The sequence below is a fragment of the Lepisosteus platostomus genome, chromosome 7 (genome assembly GCF_059453375.1).
Source record: "Lepisosteus platostomus isolate fLepPlt1 chromosome 7, fLepPlt1.hap1, whole genome shotgun sequence".
Classification (NCBI taxonomy): Eukaryota; Metazoa; Chordata; class Actinopteri; order Semionotiformes; family Lepisosteidae; genus Lepisosteus; species Lepisosteus platostomus.
This window is the reverse complement of record NC_142617.1, coordinates 39193542-39212874: the sequence shown is the minus strand read 5'-3', so window position 1 is coordinate 39212874 and position 19333 is coordinate 39193542. Positions and strand designations below refer to the sequence as shown.

Below are 19333 nucleotides of genomic sequence, written 5' to 3'. Positions count from 1 at the left end.
CTCTTTACAAAGAAGAGGGACCTTTACGAAGAACTGACATACTTGCCACCTTGGAGAAGTAACCAGTCACGTTACACATAAATGCTCAAGCTTGTCAGTTCATTACAAAATAACAGGTCTCTACTGTGTACGTAATGGGGTTCACAGAACACAGTGAGGCTGCAGCACAGTCATCACTCTCCTCCTCTTCCAAGAGCCTTTCATTCTTTCAAAGGTTACTCAGGAGTTCAGAGGTGGAAAGTTTAACAGTGCTCACAGTGTCCAATCAGACCTAGATCCTCAAGGGCAAGAAGGGCACTCCAATTCCCAACAGGAATACGAGGTATAAATCTGGCATAGCTGCTCTTGCTTGGGCAATTGGAGTGAGACCACTGGGATGGGGGTTCAAATCCATAGTTTTGAGTGCAAAAGCAATATACTGTAAGAGGAAGGGCAGGAAGGGCAGGCAACAGGCGCAAAAGGTCAAAACTGCTGATTGCCCCATTGCTTTAAAATACATCAAACCCTTTTTCTTTTTATCAGCTGCCTCCTGAGAAACAAAGGGCAAGTGCAACTCTAGTTTTTAATTTCAGGGCTAGAAAGAATCAGCATTGATGAGTGAATTTCGAACCACAATAAAAGAAAAATGTACAGAGTAACTTGTAAAACCACACATTTACATGACAAAACAGACAGTTTCCCCATATCCTGCAATTCAGAACAATCTTCAGGTGACATGTTAGAGCCTTATTACATTGTAAACAAGTTGGCTTGCGAGTACATCTCTTTTAATCCAATAGCGATATTACTCTCAACTTTGAGACGGTCTTGCTGACAAATACTTCTTGTTAACTCTACATGCAGATCACACTGGATCATTTCTGCAGTGAAATGTCTGCTCCACAACCTGCACTAATTCGCTCGTACATTCCAACACATTAGTTTTTACAGTAACTAGTGAGCAGGAAGGGTTCACTTCAAGTCACAATTTGCATGAACTCTCACTCTCGCCTGTGGAAAGACCAGGTGTTTGTAACAACATGGCAACTTTCAGTACTTTCAGAAAATTCATGATTTTGTGCTTAATTTGACATTTTTAAAATGTTCTATACCGTCAATTAATTTGTTTCGTTATCGAGATTTAATAACTGGTCTGAGAAATTGGAACTGTGGTTCCCCTTTAAGTACAGTATGATGGTACAGGTGAGTGACTATTCTGCAGTGTAAGTGCAAGAAAGAGCTCACTATCAGTATCCAGTGCATTAATGCATCGGTGCGTTTCCAATTATTTTGTGTTTTTCCATTTAGGACAAGCTCAGACCAGGCCCAGCAGGGGCTGTGCTGTACAAATCTGGCCCTGGGTGCATGGACATGAATGATTACTGCCCTGGCTGGCCTTATGTCATTCATACCAGGCTCCTTCACACAGCTCAAATGCCCAGGGGGCACAGCTAATGCAGGGGCCCCCAGCATGTGCCAAGTCTCGAAATCCATCAGCTCAAGACACTGGCAAATTAACTATCAAAAACCACCTTCCAGTTTCCTTCCCGATTTTCTTCCTCACATTTGTCAGAGAAATGCAAAGCTTGCACACGAATGTACTGTATAGACATACACCTTAAAGTGACCTCGTCTTCTCAAAAAATACTTCAATGTCCCCATTTGCATTCTGCCACCCACTGAAGAGTTGCTAAGATCATGGGTCATGAAGTCATGCCATACACGCCCCGTGTCTAGTTAATCTTTTCAGAAAGCCTTCAGTCCTCCCAAGTGTGAAAGGTGACCACTTCTTGTTAGCAATCTGGAGCATTTTCTCCTATACAGGGCAATAATATAGCTCAGACAATCCTACAGTATATTAGAGCCGTTAAATAAGTCTCTTCCCAACATATTACCTCTGCCCCCTCCAAATGGGAGACAGATACAAATAAAATGTTGACATTCTCACTTATGGTCTGATGTGAAACTGTAACAGTACTTCAACTCTCCTTATCATCGTGAATTCAGAGCAAGTTAAAAGGTGGAAAAAGAACTGCAGGTTATCAAGAGGATCATCCTGTTGCCGTTGATGGTGAATATTTTTTCACTGTTATTTTTAAGCTTTTACTCACAGTTAAATATTCTGAAATAACATTAATATGTGATGATAATGTTAACTATGAAGAAATACTGAAACATTTAAACTATTTAAAAAAATAACACCGCTATGTTTGTCCCAGGTCTGAAAAGCTTGGGTGTGGAAAAGAATCTAAAATAATATGAAACATTCGCAGCCCAGTCCAACTCCATCTTTCCAACGGGACTGTTTGTGACAAGGCACAATGCAGTGTGGGACTGAGCTGTATGTTTCAAGAGTTTTTTCCACTTTACAAAAGAAATATTTTGTGGGGTGCCCAGTGACACAGTGGTTAGCATTTCAGGCTCATAGCAATGTGGGACCCTGGGGCTTCAATTTCTGGTCTCTATCTGCATGGTGTTTGTATGTTCTCCCCATGTTTGTGTGGGTTTCCTTCCACAGTCCAAAGACATACATGTAAATTAATTGGCTTCAGGAAAACCTGCCCCTGGTGTGAGTGTGTGCACGTCTGCCCTGTGATGGACTGGGACGCGCAGCGTGTATCCTGCCTTGTGCCTGCTGCTTGCTGGGATCAGCTCCAGCTCCCCCACAACCCAGTACTGAATAAAATGTTTAGAAAAATGGATGGATGGATATGATTTAGCCTCGGGGAAGTGGAAGAAGTGCGTCTTATGTTCCTTAACTCAATCACACAATGCCTACCATTGTGAGAGTCTGCCAATTTAACTCAGAATATTAATCAGCTAGCTGAAATATCATACCTAGACATGAGGAATTGTGAAAATACAAAAAGCACTCCGCAGCATCAATAACTGTACAATTTCAATGAGCATCGAGTTAGAAATTGGCCTGGATTTTCAGGGGAGTGAATTAAACTGATAAGAACCCAGAGTTATGAGCTATCAACTACAAATCAAAATTAATGTCGTCTGCCCATCAAAGTGCTTCTCATTATTAAATATCATCAACACAGCAAATTCTTTTTCTGAGCAATACAGCATTCACTCTCTGCAACCTGCTTAACAAGTCCCAACTTGCACCGGTCTGATTTGCAAAAGAATGACCCTTCCAGCTTTCATATGGCACTTCTTCCACTAATTCTGCAGAAATGATTTATTCCGCTGTAAAATCAGCCCCTGCTCTTCTGAATGACTAGCAGACACCCCTTGTGATCACTGAGTGATTGCTTGCTCTCTTCTTGATGAACATCACAATGTGTGAAGCTGACGCTCGGGTTCTTATAACCCCAGTGTTTGCCGGCAGAATGCTCATCCACAAAGGCACAGCAGTTGCATTTTAGCTGAAAAAGGCAATTAATGGCAAAATGTCAGAAATCATTTGAGGGCTGGTGCAAGCTCTATCGACAGCACCAGACTGTGCTTATTATTTATCCTTTTCTTCCTTCAAACAGCTCAGAAGACAAAAAATCAAATTAGCTGTCTGAGTCATTTCATATCCCCAGGCGCCATGGCAAATGAAACAGTGCAGAGAGCTGTTTATTGTTTTTATATTAAAATATATAATGTGCGTGTTCATTCAGGTACATAAACTAAAAAGAAACATCCTTCAGAATATTGTACTTTGGCATTTCCAGAACACTCTTAAGTTTAGTTTTGCATTTCTTGTGCTCTGGACCTGGAATGTGTTAAGGCAGTAGCATACAGTGAAATCAGAGCTGTGATATAAGAGCTGCTGTATAGACACTGCAGTCCCATCAGCTCAGTGAGAACTTCAATATAGGCACTGTGGTACCGTTAGCTTGGTGCTGTACTGTGGGGGCTCAGTGGGAGCTATAGGCACCGCAGTTCTGTCAGCTCAGCAGGAACTACAGTATAGGCGCTGCAGTCCCATTAGCTCAGTGCTGTGGGAGGAATAGATACAATCCATATCATACCTAGACATATATAGATATAGACACAGCAATCGCATCAGCTCAGTGGAAGCTATAGGCAGATTGGTCCTGTGAGGCAATGAAATTCTGCGAGTTCCATGCTGTACTGTACACTGTTTCCCCATTATATACTGTAGTTAAGTAATGTTATTTCACTACAGTGTTTGCAGCACATAACCCTGCTGCAGATGAAGTCTTTTCGACACTTCCAGGACAACGGGAAGCAACAAGGGAGGAACAGGCATGAGAAAAAGCACAAAGGCGGGGCGCTGTGTGGACATGGCTGACTGCGCAGTCAGTGATCGGTACATCCACTGTACCTGGATGAGCTCCTGCTGCTCGAGGTCCCACTTCTTGATGCCGTTGTCTCTGGAGCCACTGAACAGGATGTCCCCGTTGATGGCCAGACATTCGATGCCATCATAGTGCGGCGGCTCAAAGTTATGGGCTGGACCCACATTTCCCACCGTACCTTCAGCAACGTCAAACACCTGCAGCACCATTGACAAATATCAGCACCCATTTTCTTACATCACCTTACTGGAACATCTTCCTGTGACATCAGGCAGGGTGAATGAGAAGATGCTCATTTAAGAGGAGTCATCACTGGAAAACAATTAGGACCGTTGAATAAGCCATGCTTATTAAATAAATGACTGAATAGCCTTGTTTCAGATAAAGGGCAGCCAGACGTACAGCTGCATGTTCACCTGCAGTTGTAAATATAAAACTGCAAAGATCTTAACTGGGATAACTGATGAGTTACAGTGATGCACACAGATGAGAAACAAGCAGAGAAAACGGCACAGAAGCGGGACAGAAGCAGGTACTCTGACCGAGGCCTGGGGTGACGGCAGCACTGTACCTTGACGTAGTGGTCCTTGGAGCCAGTGATGACCTGGTCCCTGCAGCCACTGGACTGACCCACACTGAGGCACATCACTGAGCCGATGTGACCAGTCAGCTTCCCGATGGCCTGCATCCTAAAACGTGGACCGCAGAGTGTGTTAATCCAACACTGGGCATGCAGCAGGTCATTCCAAACCCGATACAGAGGAAACAGAAGGACCCCCAAATAAAAAGAGGACTTCCACACAGAGACCTGAATTCAAACAGACTTGGTGTCTTTACTCTTTAAATTGGGGGTTTCAAACTTTGTGTCCGTTGGGTTTTCTTCCAACCTGAGACGTGAATTAAAACCACTAATAAAAATAATAATAATCTCTTACTCTTAAATAGCACTTGTCTGGTTTTCAGTCACATCTTAAGGATAGCACTTTTTCCTTTTACAGTATAGTGTCACCATCACTATACTGGGGCATTATACTGGGACTGCAGGGTGATCATATCATGCTGGCCCCACTAACACCTCTTCCAGCAGCAACCTTAGCTTTCCCAGGAGGTCTCCCATCCAAGATCAGACCTGCTGAGCTTCAGTGGGCTGTCAGCTGTGATTTGCAGTGTGATAGAGCTGCTAGTAAATTATTAACCAATCATTTATTTAGCTAATTTTCTTAATTAAACATATACAGAGTGTACCTTAAGGTCTTTTACAAACAATAGTCATCATTACTCAAAACGCTGATTACACAAAGAGTACAGTTACTTAAAAAAACACCTCGGAGCAAAGTTACAATAGTTGCACCAAGGCAGTTAATTAATTAATTAGACCCAGAATGTAACGGAGCTCAGGCTGGAAAAAAAAGGTCCTCCCAGAACCGAGTCCAACACGCCCCCCTTAAATGGTCAAATTAACGACCCAGACATATATATAAAAAAATCTCCACAACCCCATAATAAGTGACTTAACAGATGACTTTAGCTACAAAGGACTTTAAGTTACTACACAGTGACCTGCTGCGGCCCCAGTTTCCTGTCTCATCCAAGTGACTTAGCACAGGGAGGCACAGCGACCTCCTCAGGGTGAGGAGGTGAGTTACAGTAGGTGGCAGGCACAGGAATGGTCTGGTAGCCATCATTTATTATTTAAAAAACTGAGCCACGTCCACTTGATTTTCTTAACCAACCAACAGAATTGTTATTTAATCTCATCAAAAAGCATCAGTAAACCACCTCAGGAGTTTTCTTCTTACTGACGGTAATGCAAGAAGAATGTGTAATAAGGGGCCAGCGATGACATCAGCTTTGGCACAAAAGCGCGTGGCAGGTCTCATCGGGGCACGGTGAAGGATCTGAGACTGCGTGACTGGCGTGACAGGAGAGTGTGGGTGACAGCCGGGAAGCCCCCCCCAACCCCCCCTCACCTGTTCAGATCCCAGGTCCTCACGGTGTTGCCAGCGGCGGCGTACAGCACCGAGCCAGAGGGGTTCAGAGCGATCTGGTTGATCTGGTACTCCCCTTGCGCCGTGGTGATGGTGCGGGTTGTGGTGGCGGCACAGGCATCCCCTGAGATAACCTGACCAGAGGACCTGAGGGTTTGGGGCGAAATAAGAGGGCCGGATCACGACCAAAACGCCATCAACCTCCCGTGCAGCACGTGGGTCAGATTCATGAGAAAATGGACGGCTGCGGTTGCTACACATGTGCGACTACTGATTTTCAGCATACAACCGCAAAGTTTCCCTCTGAACTACGGGACACGTTCATCCCAGTGAACAATATGCAGCATGCGGGAATTTAAGCAGTCACTCCTTGAGGGATATCTCTGCAAGGGAATAAGGCGAGAGGAAAACCTTACGTGAGGGTGCGCACACACTTCGCGGAGTCACGGATGTCCCACACTTTGATGAAGGAGGTAGAGACGGTGAAGACCAAGCAGGAGCTGCTGCAGTATTTTACCGACACCACGTTGTTGGGGTGACCCTTCAGGGTGACAATCTCCTGCCCTGTCACCAGGTTCCACATCTTACACGTGCGGTCTATAGCGCACAGGGAAAAAAAAAAAAAGAGATTGGAGAGAAGTCATTACTGACTCCATCTCCATCTACAGTGCTGAAGCACGTTACAGACATGTCCAGCGGGAGGTACTGTCGGCACACGCAGAAGAGAATTGTAATTCAGCTCCCCTCCTCATCCTAAACCAATAGGGCTGTCACTCATTCCTCAACACTGTGAATGTCTGACCATGCGAAATTGTCTGAATACCTGCACACAGAACCATTCCCTGTCGACCCAGACATTGTTCAGTGGTAAACAGAAAGGTAACGATCTGCAGTGAAGAAGCCAAAAGAGTGGTGTAAATGCTGCACTATAAGACTAGAGCTGCTCATGAGGGCTCTCGCTATTATGACACTTCCACTCCACTCAGTGCAGTCTTTACACTCCTCTTGTGTCTGCTTTACTGTAGCCACTGGGAATAGAGGTACGTTTCACTTGGTGCTTGGAGTGAGTCAATGTGTTCAACCAGGGGTTCTATTTCCTTTCAGAAATTCTATAGCGCCAGGTGGCTGAATAAAGGACAAATCGGAGGCGTCCATTTACACCGGCTCACTCTCCGCATGTGTGGCTGCGGGGCTTGAAGCTGTGTAGACACACCAGATGGCCGTTCCAAATCAGGTGGGTAAATATAACCAACGGAATTGGAAACAATTGTTAAAAAACAGAAATTGCCGTGGTCGCAGTCTTGTTTTTCTCCTCCCAAACTGACAGCGGACAGGCCCGAAAAGCAGAACACTAAACGAAAAAAGGTCTCTTCAGGAGCTGTTAGTGACCTTTCAGTTTTAATCAGTCTTCACGTTCTCTCTGTGGGGAATGATTCAGTTGGTGCTCGTTCAGGCTGCAAACCCAGCGCTGCTCAAGACCAAGTTAATAAAATGTCACAACCCCATCCCCGGTGACCAGGACTGTGGTATATTGCTTGATCAAGCACTGAAGGCAGAAGGTCACCTTTCATATATCCATCTCCACTTGACTTCAAATTTATTCCAGACTTATTTATAGCAGGAGTCACAAAAGGGGAAGGAAACCCACCTCAAAAGGTAGCTAAGCTGGGGAGAGCTTGTAAGGTTTTTGGTCAAAAGGATGGAGATACGATGTTCTGCTGTGTCTCTGGATGGTTTTAACTTATTCATCCTCTTCTTCTCTCAGTGAAGTTCTCCCCTTTTTCCCCTCTACTAATAAGAGCTTCTTCAGAATATAGGTAAAATATTGGCCACAATATTGCAACAATAACATTGCTGTTCTAGAATCAGTCCAGAAAAGAGCAGCCAGATAAAATCTGCAGCGTAAGTGAATGTTCTACATGGAACAGAATGGAATCTTTTTAGTCTTGAACAGAGAAGAGTGCACAGGGTCCTCTTCCAATTATCAACAGTGCCTTAGGGGATTGTGAAAGGCAAGCCGGCAGACTTCTTCAGACTCAGCAGTGCGCACAGGTGGAAACTATGTGAAAGTTCTCAGAACAACTACTTAGAACAGGGGGCATTTCTTCTACAAAAGACTGTGGGCTTAAACCAGCCATGTGGTAGAAGCCAATACCCTGGCTTCTCTCAAGACAGGTCTGGATGAGACTCTTGGATCAGTTCTCTACTGCTCTTAAAGAGGCTCAAACCAAGATTCCCCTCAAGCTGTTAATTTTATTATTTTCTATGAGCATTTTTATTATTGTTCACTGCTAATAGACATTTGCTTCATCAGTGCATATTTTTTCTTGCTAGTTTGGCCATTCAAACTTTTGACTAATCATATACGAGCTTACAGAATATGTTTAAGATAAGATTTTGCCAACCTAATTAAAAATATAAATTAAAGGTACAAACATCACATACGCTGATAAAAATTTAATATTTATGAAATCCTTTTATAATCACAGAGTCATGTTTTAATAAAATAACTACCTCAAAACATAGTCAAACTGAAAGGTTTGCCAAAAAACGCTTTCATCCATATGGCATAAATTTCATATCAGTAAAGGCTCAAGCCTGAGCACAGCTTGAGCTTCACGATCCCAGGCTGGGTCAGTAGCCAGCTGTGACAGGATTTCCCAAGCAGTGGTGTACAATTGAGCACCTCCGAGGGCAAGGTGGAATTAGTCAGCCAGGGTCTCGGCTCTGAACTCCCCCTATACTTGCAAGCTCACAGCATGATCGCTGAGGGACGCTCCTCTCCTCCCATCAGCACTGATCCTGAGGTACTGCAATGTGGTAAAAGACCAGTGGCTTAAAGGTGGGCAGGACAGAGGGGTCTGCCTACACTGCCTCCTTTTCCCGTGTGCGGCTGCAGATTTGTAGTCGTGACCAGAAATGTGAAAAACAGCTGGCTATTGCAATGGGTGGGTGTGCTACATTTTAAATCTAAAAAAATAAAATAATTATAATTATAATAATTGCTTACACTTATATAGCGCTTTTCTGGACACTCCACTCAAAGCGCTTTACAGGTAATGGGGACTCCCCTCCACCACCACCAATGTGCAGCCCCTCCTGGATGATGCGACGGCAGCCATAGTGCGCCAGAACGCTCACCATACATCAGCCATCAGTGGGGAGGAGAGCAGAGTGATGAAGCCAATTCATAGAGGGGGATTATTAGGAGGCCATGATTGGTAAGGGCCAATTGGAAAATTTGGCCAGGACGCCGGGGTTACACCCCTACTCTTTTCGAGAAGCACCCTGGTATTTTTAATGACCACAGAGAGTCAGGACCTCGGTTTTACGTCTCATCCGAAGGACGGCACCTGTTTACAGTATAGTTTCCCCGTCACTATACTGGGGCATTAGAAGCCAGCTGGCCCCACTAACACCTCTTCCAGCAGCAACCTTAGTTTTTCCCAGGAGGTCTCCCATCCGGGTACTGACCAGGCTCACAGCTGCTTAGCTTCAGTGGGTTGCCAGTTGTGAGTTGCAGGGTGATATGGCTGCTGGCCGTATCAAATTAACTCCAGACTTGTGCACAATTGTCTGCAGCATGCTCTGCATAAGACCAACTTACCAGATGCTGTTGTGTAAGTGTCTGCTCTGTGCACAGTGCTGCATTTCTCTTATTTCAGTCTCTTGGTGCAGATGATTTAATTAAATATGTAAATCTCAGTGGAGAAGGCTTTCTCGGTTAAGCAAATAATAATATACAATGGCCAAAGCTCTCACCTAACTGAAGAGTGAGCGGAGCGGCCATACCGTACCTTTGGATCCAGTGAAGAGGAGCTCGTCTGTGGCGTCCAGACACAGCACAGGTTTGGAGTGCCCCTCCGCCACAGAGACGCACTGCAGGGGTGCGGTTCTGCCTCCCTTTACCCCGCCCACAGGGCTGATCACTCCCCTGTCAGAAATACACACAATCAATCGATAAGACCCCAGCATGGGCGTGCGCTCATCGCCAGCCTGTCTGCAGCTGTGCCAAAGGAATTGAAGAGTCAGCCCATCTTCACTACTGGCGTAACTTGGTTAAACACCAGGGCTCACAATTACATCTATAACAATGTACTGAAGGGCTCAAGAGAGTCAGACCTACTTACAAATAAGTGTTATAGTAATAAAGCACACTAGTCTTGCACACTAACAGCAAACTAAATCAAGAGCTATTGAGTTCTGCTTTGTTTCTATAGAATTTCATAAAGTACATAAACTGCTATTCTACAACAGTAACAATAATATCAATTTTAGTGACTGAGGAATATCTCCATCGTTGACACTTAGTTCCAAGGGGACACATTTAAAAAAAGTTAAAATCCAACATAAAAAAAAATGGCACAAAAAAAATATTCTGCTTATTTCTGGGACTAAGGAAGTAAGAGGAGTGTGTGTGGGGATGGGAAGTGTGCGTGTGTGTCCTACTTTTTTAAAACTGCAATAAATAAATATATAAACCAAAGTACTGCAATTTTTCACAGCATAAAAGCTGCTGGAGAAGAGAATGAGGCTGACTGGCTGGCTGTTTTTTTCCCCTGATAAATATTCAAACACAGGCACAGTCAGGCAGGCAGAGTTGTTTCACTTGACGAGATCCCTGTGCCGGGGTCTGCCTAATGGGAAGAGAGATCTTCGCAATTAAACACCAAAGAGCTTCAGTACCCAGCTCCCCAAAGGCACTTCAAACAGCCTCAGCAAAAAATGTTGTGCAGGACTTAATTCTCAGAAGTGTCGCGTAAGGAGAATCTGTGACACACAGACGCAAGAGGGAAGATCGAAGATATTTACATATAATCCTTGATCTCAGATGCTGTATTTATAGACGACAAAAAAAAATATCCTCCTCTGTGCAAAACCGCTGCCTGAGATTAGTTTTTTTCGGCGGGTTGTTTTATTAATGTTCTGTAATTTTGCCTTCAGGCTCTGACATAACACAATGTAAAACAAGTGTGTTTTTAAAGATTTTTTTTTCCTTTTTTCAAATTGCAAAGCCCGCCATGGGACTAACACCAAAACAAAAGCTCAAAGCAAAACCTATTGCTCTTATTTCGCCGATCTTTCTGCGACTTTTGCCACCACCTCTGTCTGCTAAAAATAACATACAAAGAAATTGAATGCTTGTGGAGAAATGCAGCCTCCCATGTCTGACTCCTGTCCCTATGGCTCCCCCTGCTGGGGAACTGTACAAAGACAACTGAGAAGCTGGGAAAATGAACCACAGCTCTGATTCTAAAGGAAAGAAATTGTCATACTAGTCAGTACAGGACACATTCTATCAACTAAGACTGCTTGACATTGAAATGCTATGTGTATGCTTTTTATTTAGAATATCAGATCTCCATGAGGTTTCGCCAGACACTTTTCCCTAGGTATTATAACTCATTTTCCACCCCAGAAACAGCTGAAGGTTTTTTGCCTTCACTCTGAACAGTGGTTCCTCTGACAGAAGAGCATGCCGTGGGAACTCAACAGAGCCCAGGATGAAAGACAAAACTGGTCTTTCGGGGACGCCAGCCCTAGCTCTGAAACACTGACAATCACCACGGATACTGCAGGGAACGGTCTGGGCTTGTGCAACAAGAGCCCCCTAAATGAGGACATAACAAGGGTTAAGACGGGTGCAAGCTTTATCTTCCAAAGCACTCCAATATGCACAGGATTTAAAACTGTAAGGAAAAACTAAAATGGCTGTTCTGTCACAGTTTTAATTAAATGGACAAACCTTGAACATTTAAGGAGATAACTTACAAGCACACAATGTTAATTATCTCCAGCATACAGAGACAAGAACAAACTTGTTGAACAATTTCATTACGGATACACATTTTGCTATACTTCTTTATTTTTCTGTAATAGATCTCACAGTGGAAAGCACTCTTAAGGACACCCAAAGTGCATTCATGCTTGGAGGGAGGGCCGGCTTTTGGCACAGTGAGCTTCTTCATTGTTTGTATGAGCGTGAAATCAGCAGATCAAATTCCATTACTGACCACCAGTGTTACATTGGTGTTATTCGTGGGATCTCTGTCCCCACCATCAGTCATCAAGGCTTCTGGGGAGTGGGATAGGGTGCAATATGGACAATGCTCATTGGGACTCTCAAGTAGGCTCTCCTGCGGGGTGTGGGCAGCCAGCCTTCGGAGCTGTTTGTAAAGGCCAAATCTTGCTACATTTTTCAACATGTTCCCGAATGTTTTTAATTGTTTTTAAATGTGTTTAACGTAAACCATTTAATATCTACTTACTAAACTAAATGTGTAGCAGTGAGGCACAGAAGATCATAACTTCTCTATTGACATCTTGACCATCTTGCTGTAATTGGTGCTTTGGCTTTCCTTGTCCTTAAAAACCCAGTGTGTCTCCTGGCACTTGTTCCTTACCATCGTTCACTCTGTGGTCATGCCAATAATTTTTGCTCCAATTGCTCTTACCAAAGACAAGCTATTATTAGCATGGACATTCCTTAGGTTAATGCAAAATCAATCACAAGGCAAAAAAATTCAATGCCCAGTCTATAGAGGGATACAACAAACCAGTCAGAACATCTGAACACCACAGGAAAGGAAACCTAAAGTATTTAATACACTAACAAGGGAAACAGAGAACTTAACAGAGAGTTTAAATGTAGCAGAAGAATGACTTTATTTAGCGTTCCACAAGCCCCACAGGAATCTGACTTACCCGCAGCAGGTGTGCTCCTGTACTGTCAAAATACAACCATAGAACGTGGACTGTTCAAACCACAGTCCGCAGATCGGCACCATGGCTTTGTGGAGACTCAGATACAACACCCCCAAGCTCCCCAAAACAATATGGAGGAAAGCTACATGCAAGTAAGCCAAACCGGAAAAAAAAAATCACATCAGCCAAACCCAGAACAGCACAGACTATACTGTAGATAAAGCTTTGTAAAGACACACAGAGCTAAAACAAGAGACAGTACAGAAAACAACGTCAACATGCAATATTTCTTCAGATCGCTATGGTGGTCCATGGCGTTCCCAGGTGTGTGCGACTACGGGGCTCAGTCAAGATCTCCAGTGCCAACACACAGACTTGGCCTAAGGTGGTCTCCTAAATCTGGATGTGGAAAACTAAGAACAAAACTGAGATGATTCAACTTTACAGGGTTACAGGGACTACACTAAGCAACTTAAAGAAAAAAAACTGGGAAGTGTTCTGAATGAACCTTATCATGCTGTTTTAAAGACCTTCATACAGACTATGGTCTGCCCCATGTAAGGCAAAAATCGGAGGTGTTCCCAAGCCTGGTCGGTCTCAGACTGCTCTCCCACTGAATATCCCCACAGGTGGGTCTTTACATTGTCACTTTATTCTGTCCTATGAGTTAGGAGGGAAAATAGCATGCTTTTTTCTTAATTTTCCTTGGGTTTTTTTCCCAGGTGCATGTTTCTGGAGTTCTGGGATGACAGCACTGGCAGCAATTGAACGGATTGGAAGGAGACGGGTTTTAAGCAGGAGAGCATCCTGGGAGATAGTTCAAGTGCTATATTTTTATTGTGTTGCAGAAATGAAGCTGCGTTCTGTTACCGCACTGCAGTGATGCAAACCCCGCTGAGCAAGGACGGTAACTTTATAGACAATGCCTACCTACTTCACAACCCACGAAATGACTGATTGTGCAATTAAAAACCTGCTTTTTCAACAAAACACCAAAAAAGACTGTCTACTCTCTCATTTTGTCATGCTGGACAAAAGGTGAGGGATACTGCTCTGTTTATATCTTCCCTACTGCGGCAAATTAGAGGAAAAAAGCCAATAAAAAACCCTTTATATTTCTTTCCTTTGAAGCAATCTTCAGATAATGAAATCAATGTGACACATATTAAAAAGTAAAAACCAAAACTGGAACAAATGTGTCCAAGAAATGTGAAAGGCTAGATGCATGAGCTCAGTAATTTAGCTAACACTATTGCAATTCCATTAGATTGTGAAATATGAAGTACAAGGAGGCATCTGGATTGAGCCTTACGGCTACAGGGAATATAACGGTATGATTATGATTTATAATTGTTGTTTTCTTCATTTATTATCGTCTGACCTTTTGTATATAGAAAAATTAACTTTTTCATTGTAAAAAAAAAAAACTTAGTCTATGTTAACATTGTCATTGTTACCAGCTGAACAAAGGGAATCTTTCCAGTATATACAAAAGGATTTTTTAGGCTGTAAAAAAAGTGGTCTGAAGGTTTTCTGCAGTGATGGGGATGAATTAATTATTCTGAAAAACACACCAATTAATGTAAGAGGCACATTAAAGCAGAAAGAAGAGTTTTAGAAGCGATTCACGTGATGCTTATGACATCTGGTGAAAATCTGATGCTACTGCATCAGTTACTGCATAAAGATTTTCTGCTTTCTCTCTATATTTACCAGTTTGATCCTGTTCAGACTTTATAAACTGCCAAATTTTGTTCCAGATTGCAGGGGTGTAGTGACGTGGCGGTCAGCACTATTGCCCCCTGAGAACTGGGGTGCTCACCTGTCCTTTCTGTTATAGTGGGTTTTCCCTTTCCTCAACCCGCATATTGCCTGCAGGGCAGCAATGTGACACAGTGGTTAAAGTTCTGGACTGTTGAGCAGTAGGTTGTAGGTTTAAATCTCAGTCAAGACACTGCTGTTGTGCTCTTGAGTAATGAAATTCACACAAAACAAAGTAGTAAACTGGTGTAAGGTTGGGTATCCGTATCTGCATTAAACTGTTCAGGGCTCCAGACTGCGACTGAAATGCTCGCAAATGCGACAAAAAAGAATTTGCGACAATAATTTAAAATTTAGTCGCCATTAGTGACAGACCCCAAAACTCCGTTATTTTGTGTCGACATGTGATCAAATTTCACCTAGTAATGAGGCGTTACTTAATTACATCTTTAGAGTGCACGCCTTTCCGTCCCTTCATCACAGCACACGGAAGTGACTTGGTTAAGAGGTATCAAGCTAAGAAGCCAAGCACTAGAACACAGGCTACTGCAAGCCTTCCACACGAACGCACTTTGAAAACAGACTTGGGACATTTTAGAGTAAGATTAATGCGTCAACAGGTCTGATCGACGTTTCAGAACTTCGTGGCTTCAGGAATTTGCTTGGCTTAGGTATGATAAAGTTAAACAAATGATATATTGTGACTTATGTTCTAAAACCGGTCAGAAAAGGGAAAATGAGTTTTTCAAAGGACGAATCATTTAAAAAAAGAAACGACAAAAAGACACGGGAGTTAGAAGCATACTGCATTTGATAATATCAGTTCCGTACATTATATAACACTGAAGCTCGTGATTGTGGAATTTCGAAGTGTGCCCGAAGGCCGACACCTTTAGCCCGGGCTGTGTGTCTCGCAACTGTGACAAAGACTTTCAAGAACTGAAAATGAAATTTAATGCAGTCTACATGACTGCACGCGAGGAATTACTGTTCACAAAATATGCCTCTCAAATCTTGCTAATGAATGTATCAAAGACGTATGATAACAACACCGCATGTGCCATGTTTATTGGGTGCATTGCAGACGAACTATTTTGAATCTGTAATTTGACGACTAAAAAAAAGTCGTTTGGCACCTAAATATTTCATTTTAGGAACCAGTGGCTGCCAAGTATTTTTTTTAGTCTGGAGCCCTGCTGTTCCTTTCTGGATTGGGGTTTGTTCCCAGTACTATCAAGAGGGACTTAAATGAGACGGAACGAACCGTTAACGGATTCCTCTCACTTGTGCCTCTTTAACTGCACAAGTTTATTTTAACTGCATTTTGTCTATCCACATTAATTGAAAATAAGCAAAGAAACATAAAACATCCTCCACCCAGGTTTCTGCCTTAAGTAGAAGGGCCAGTGTGAAATGGCTCAAATTGCAACGCAGTGGGTGTTTTTATTTGTATGCTTCCGGACTGAGAAGCAACAAGGAGTGGGATAAAAGACATTGTCTTTAGTCACAAGGGAGCATCTTTCAACCACAGTAAATCAAGTGACTCCACTATAGCTTTTCAAGGGCCACATTCCAGTAGCCTGTTCTGTTCTCTTTAAATCATCAGTCCTTTACACAGTCCTTCAATGAGCACTTAAGGAAGCCCAGACATCCCTTCAGACCAGGACTCCAATGGACCAGCGCTGAAGATGCTTCTTTCCAAAAGTGAAACCTCCCTCTGTATCCTCAAACTGCATGTGTCCCACTGATGGCCTCATCTGCCGCCTAATACAGGTGATAAAGGTAATGAAGTCCACTAGGACTTCAGTGCAATCTGTAACACAACAAGATAGGAAGTTGAAAATCAAACATGGGATGCTGGTGCGTTTTACATCAGGCAAGAGCCAGCAGACGAAACCAGTAGTGGCTGCCTTAGTGCTTGATAATCTAAAAAAGTTTTTCTGCAAACAAAATGGCTTCCCAGAGAAGCATCTTCTTAAACGAAAACACTTGTGAATTTCAAGCTTCAATTTTCTTTGCAAATCTGGACAATAATCTTGACTATTTTTCATTGTGTTTATTTTTCATTGGGGGAAAAAAAATTGCATTTGTTTTAAAACAACAGATACTTGGATCAGCGTGCCTGTCCCAACGTATTTTGATACAAACTTTGGATAAAACATATGGGGAAAAAAATCTGCAACTTGTCCATGGGGGGAATTCATGCAGGGTGGTTTTGGATAAAATGTTTTCTTTTTTTGGCTTAAAAAGGAAGGTCATGCTTTCTGCTACTCCTAAAACCATTCTCTGTTAAGTGTGGCATCCTATTGTTGATCTCTGCCTGGCCAGAATTCTTAAACTATAAGGTTCATTCAGTTATTATTTGAGACGGGGAGAAAAGAGAACTCAGAGAAGAGAAAGAAGCTTGGGAGGGGAAACACTCAGGTAGGCATGCAGACAGCATATAGCAGCTCAGACCCAGAGCGAGGGGCAGGCTGACAACACAGGCTGGAGTACTGGAGACAGACAGAGAGAGATCTATACCTGAGCACCTCCGAGACAGAGGAGTCGCTGTCATCAGACCTAGGGACAGAACAGCAGCAGGATTAGGGGAGATCGGAAACAGGATGGACAGGGAAAGGTGTCTGGGAAGCAAGCAGACAGGGGTTGGGTTAGCAGGAAGGAGGTATGCCAAGATCAGGAAGGTTATTACAGGTCACCAGTGGATCACCCTGACCAATCACAGGAGGAGCTGCAAAACCTTTTGTGATATTGTACGATTTGCTCCAGAAACGCTTAAATAGGGAAAAAAAATAAACGTATTTAAAAACATCTGGAGTCCAAATAGTGACCATTATCATTGCAGGAAACACATGAGCACAAGTGGTTTCCCTTGCAAAAGAGTATTCCAACAGTCCTCCTGTAACTGGCAGCAGGGAATTCAAGTCTGAATTCATCAGAAACTCCTGCAAAACATTCCTGGAGAATTTGTCATACAAAAAAGGCAACAGGAAATTTATATGAGCACCCTTCTCTTATACAGATTCAGTCAAAACCTCCGTTCATCAAGCATGAAAAGAGAATTAGTCACATCCAGCCGTTTTCAAATTAGGAATTTTTGCACACCTATTTCATGGTTCAAAAGCCATCACTTTGATTCAGCTGCCACAATACTTATAATGTCCTTTTCTTCCTTGGGGACCTTGGTGACACCATTACTGCTGCTGTGTGTTTCGCCGCTTAGTGACTAATTTATAATATTTAATGGCAGGCATGCTTGATGTAAATTAAAGTGACTATTCAGCACTGCTGAACTTAGTACCTTAAAATAAATTATGATCACACACAGTCCACATAATGAGTCACGTACAGTATTGTGGGAAACAATATTGACTTTTGATTGGTTCAAGTGGAAATGCAACAGTGCAATCGGTCTTAATAAGTCACATTAGGGTAATGAATAGCCTTTTCCTGGTTGATTAATAGATAAGAAAAGACTGTGACACTCTTAATACATTCAAACCACATTTCAGTCATCGCCTTAATTTTTCTAGCTCTAATCTTTGATCCAACAGGAAATTTGCATAGAGAAGAGAAATCTACAGGATGTCACTCTGCTGGGTCTTTGATGTCTTTCAAACATGATCTTTGCATTCCAGTCTAGAACAGAGGGCATGACGTGTCTCTATGTGCAATAATGTTTAGCTGAGCAAAACCAAAATGTTACAGTGCAGAGAAGAATCTGAAATTGGTATGAACTGTCGCTATATCACAAACGCAAACTATATCTCCTGGGTCTTGAATAAAGATTCTGCCTTGGCATACCCAAGAGACGAAGCACTTATTTTGGTTACTCAGGGAAATCAATGGACAGACATACAGTATGAACACATGAAGGAAGAAATGCTTCCCAATAACATGCAAGAACGAGAAAGCATTTTGTTTTTAATTTAACATCCCTGTTCGACTACAACACCACATGACTGTACCTTCATATGATAAATCACTGCCCTTGCTCATGTCGCTTAGTATTAATTTTCAATACAAAATGCAGTGTTAACAGACAAATCATAAACCAGCATTAATCTAAAAATGCTTACAGAGACGAGAACAAAAACAACATATCAAAAGAACTGCTACAGGTGCACTTCCAATAGGAACTCAGGTTTCACATCTCACCTCAAGAAGACAACACAAGGTGGTGAATAATTTGTACAAGGTGAGATACAAAAAGCTAAAAGCAATTACCTTAGCCACAGAACTGACTAACCTCCATATTATTGCCACTTACCTTAAAGGACAACAAATAAAAAGATTCCAAGTTCCCAACAACTGAGTCTCCAACAAGCATTTTATCTAACAGACAGCCAACCCCTTTAGGTTAAACAAAAGTCAAGATAGAAAAGGGAAAATATGAAGAGAGACACTCTTGTTCCCTTTCAGTTAATCCACAATTACAATGCAAGAAAGACACCAAGACCAAACCAACAGTTCCTAATCAATTTAGCAGCGGCAACTTGTTTATCACAACCGCAAGCTCCTGAACCCTTTGTTCAACAAGATCCAGTGCCCACTGTAGCAAACCCTCATAAAGGCAAAACTGAGCGATGGAAGAAAACTTAAAAGTAAATTAAATAAAATAAAAAAGGGTGAAATTGA

The 19333-nt window shown here is 42.7% G+C and overlaps 1 protein-coding gene across 4 annotated transcripts in view; it reads right to left on the bottom strand.

Moving 5' to 3' along the window:
• Window positions 1-19333, bottom strand: part of kif21b (kinesin family member 21B) — a 69167-nt gene that overhangs the window by 7423 nt on the left and 42411 nt on the right. For 2 of the 4 annotated variants that reach the window (XM_088640209.1, XM_088640211.1), the window contains exons 28-33: window positions 17219-17257; window positions 10027-10163; window positions 6646-6826; window positions 6212-6376; window positions 4813-4930; window positions 4268-4438 (exon numbers count right to left, since the gene is read on the bottom strand). In XM_088640209.1, the coding sequence (XP_088496335.1) occupies window positions 4268-4438; window positions 4813-4930; window positions 6212-6376; window positions 6646-6826; window positions 10027-10163; window positions 17219-17257 (811 nt within the window). The remainder of the gene's footprint in view (window positions 1-4267; window positions 4439-4812; window positions 4931-6211; window positions 6377-6645; window positions 6827-10026; window positions 10164-17218; window positions 17258-19333) is intronic. The other 2 variants (XM_088640210.1, XM_088640212.1) reach the window with 1 other exon arrangement.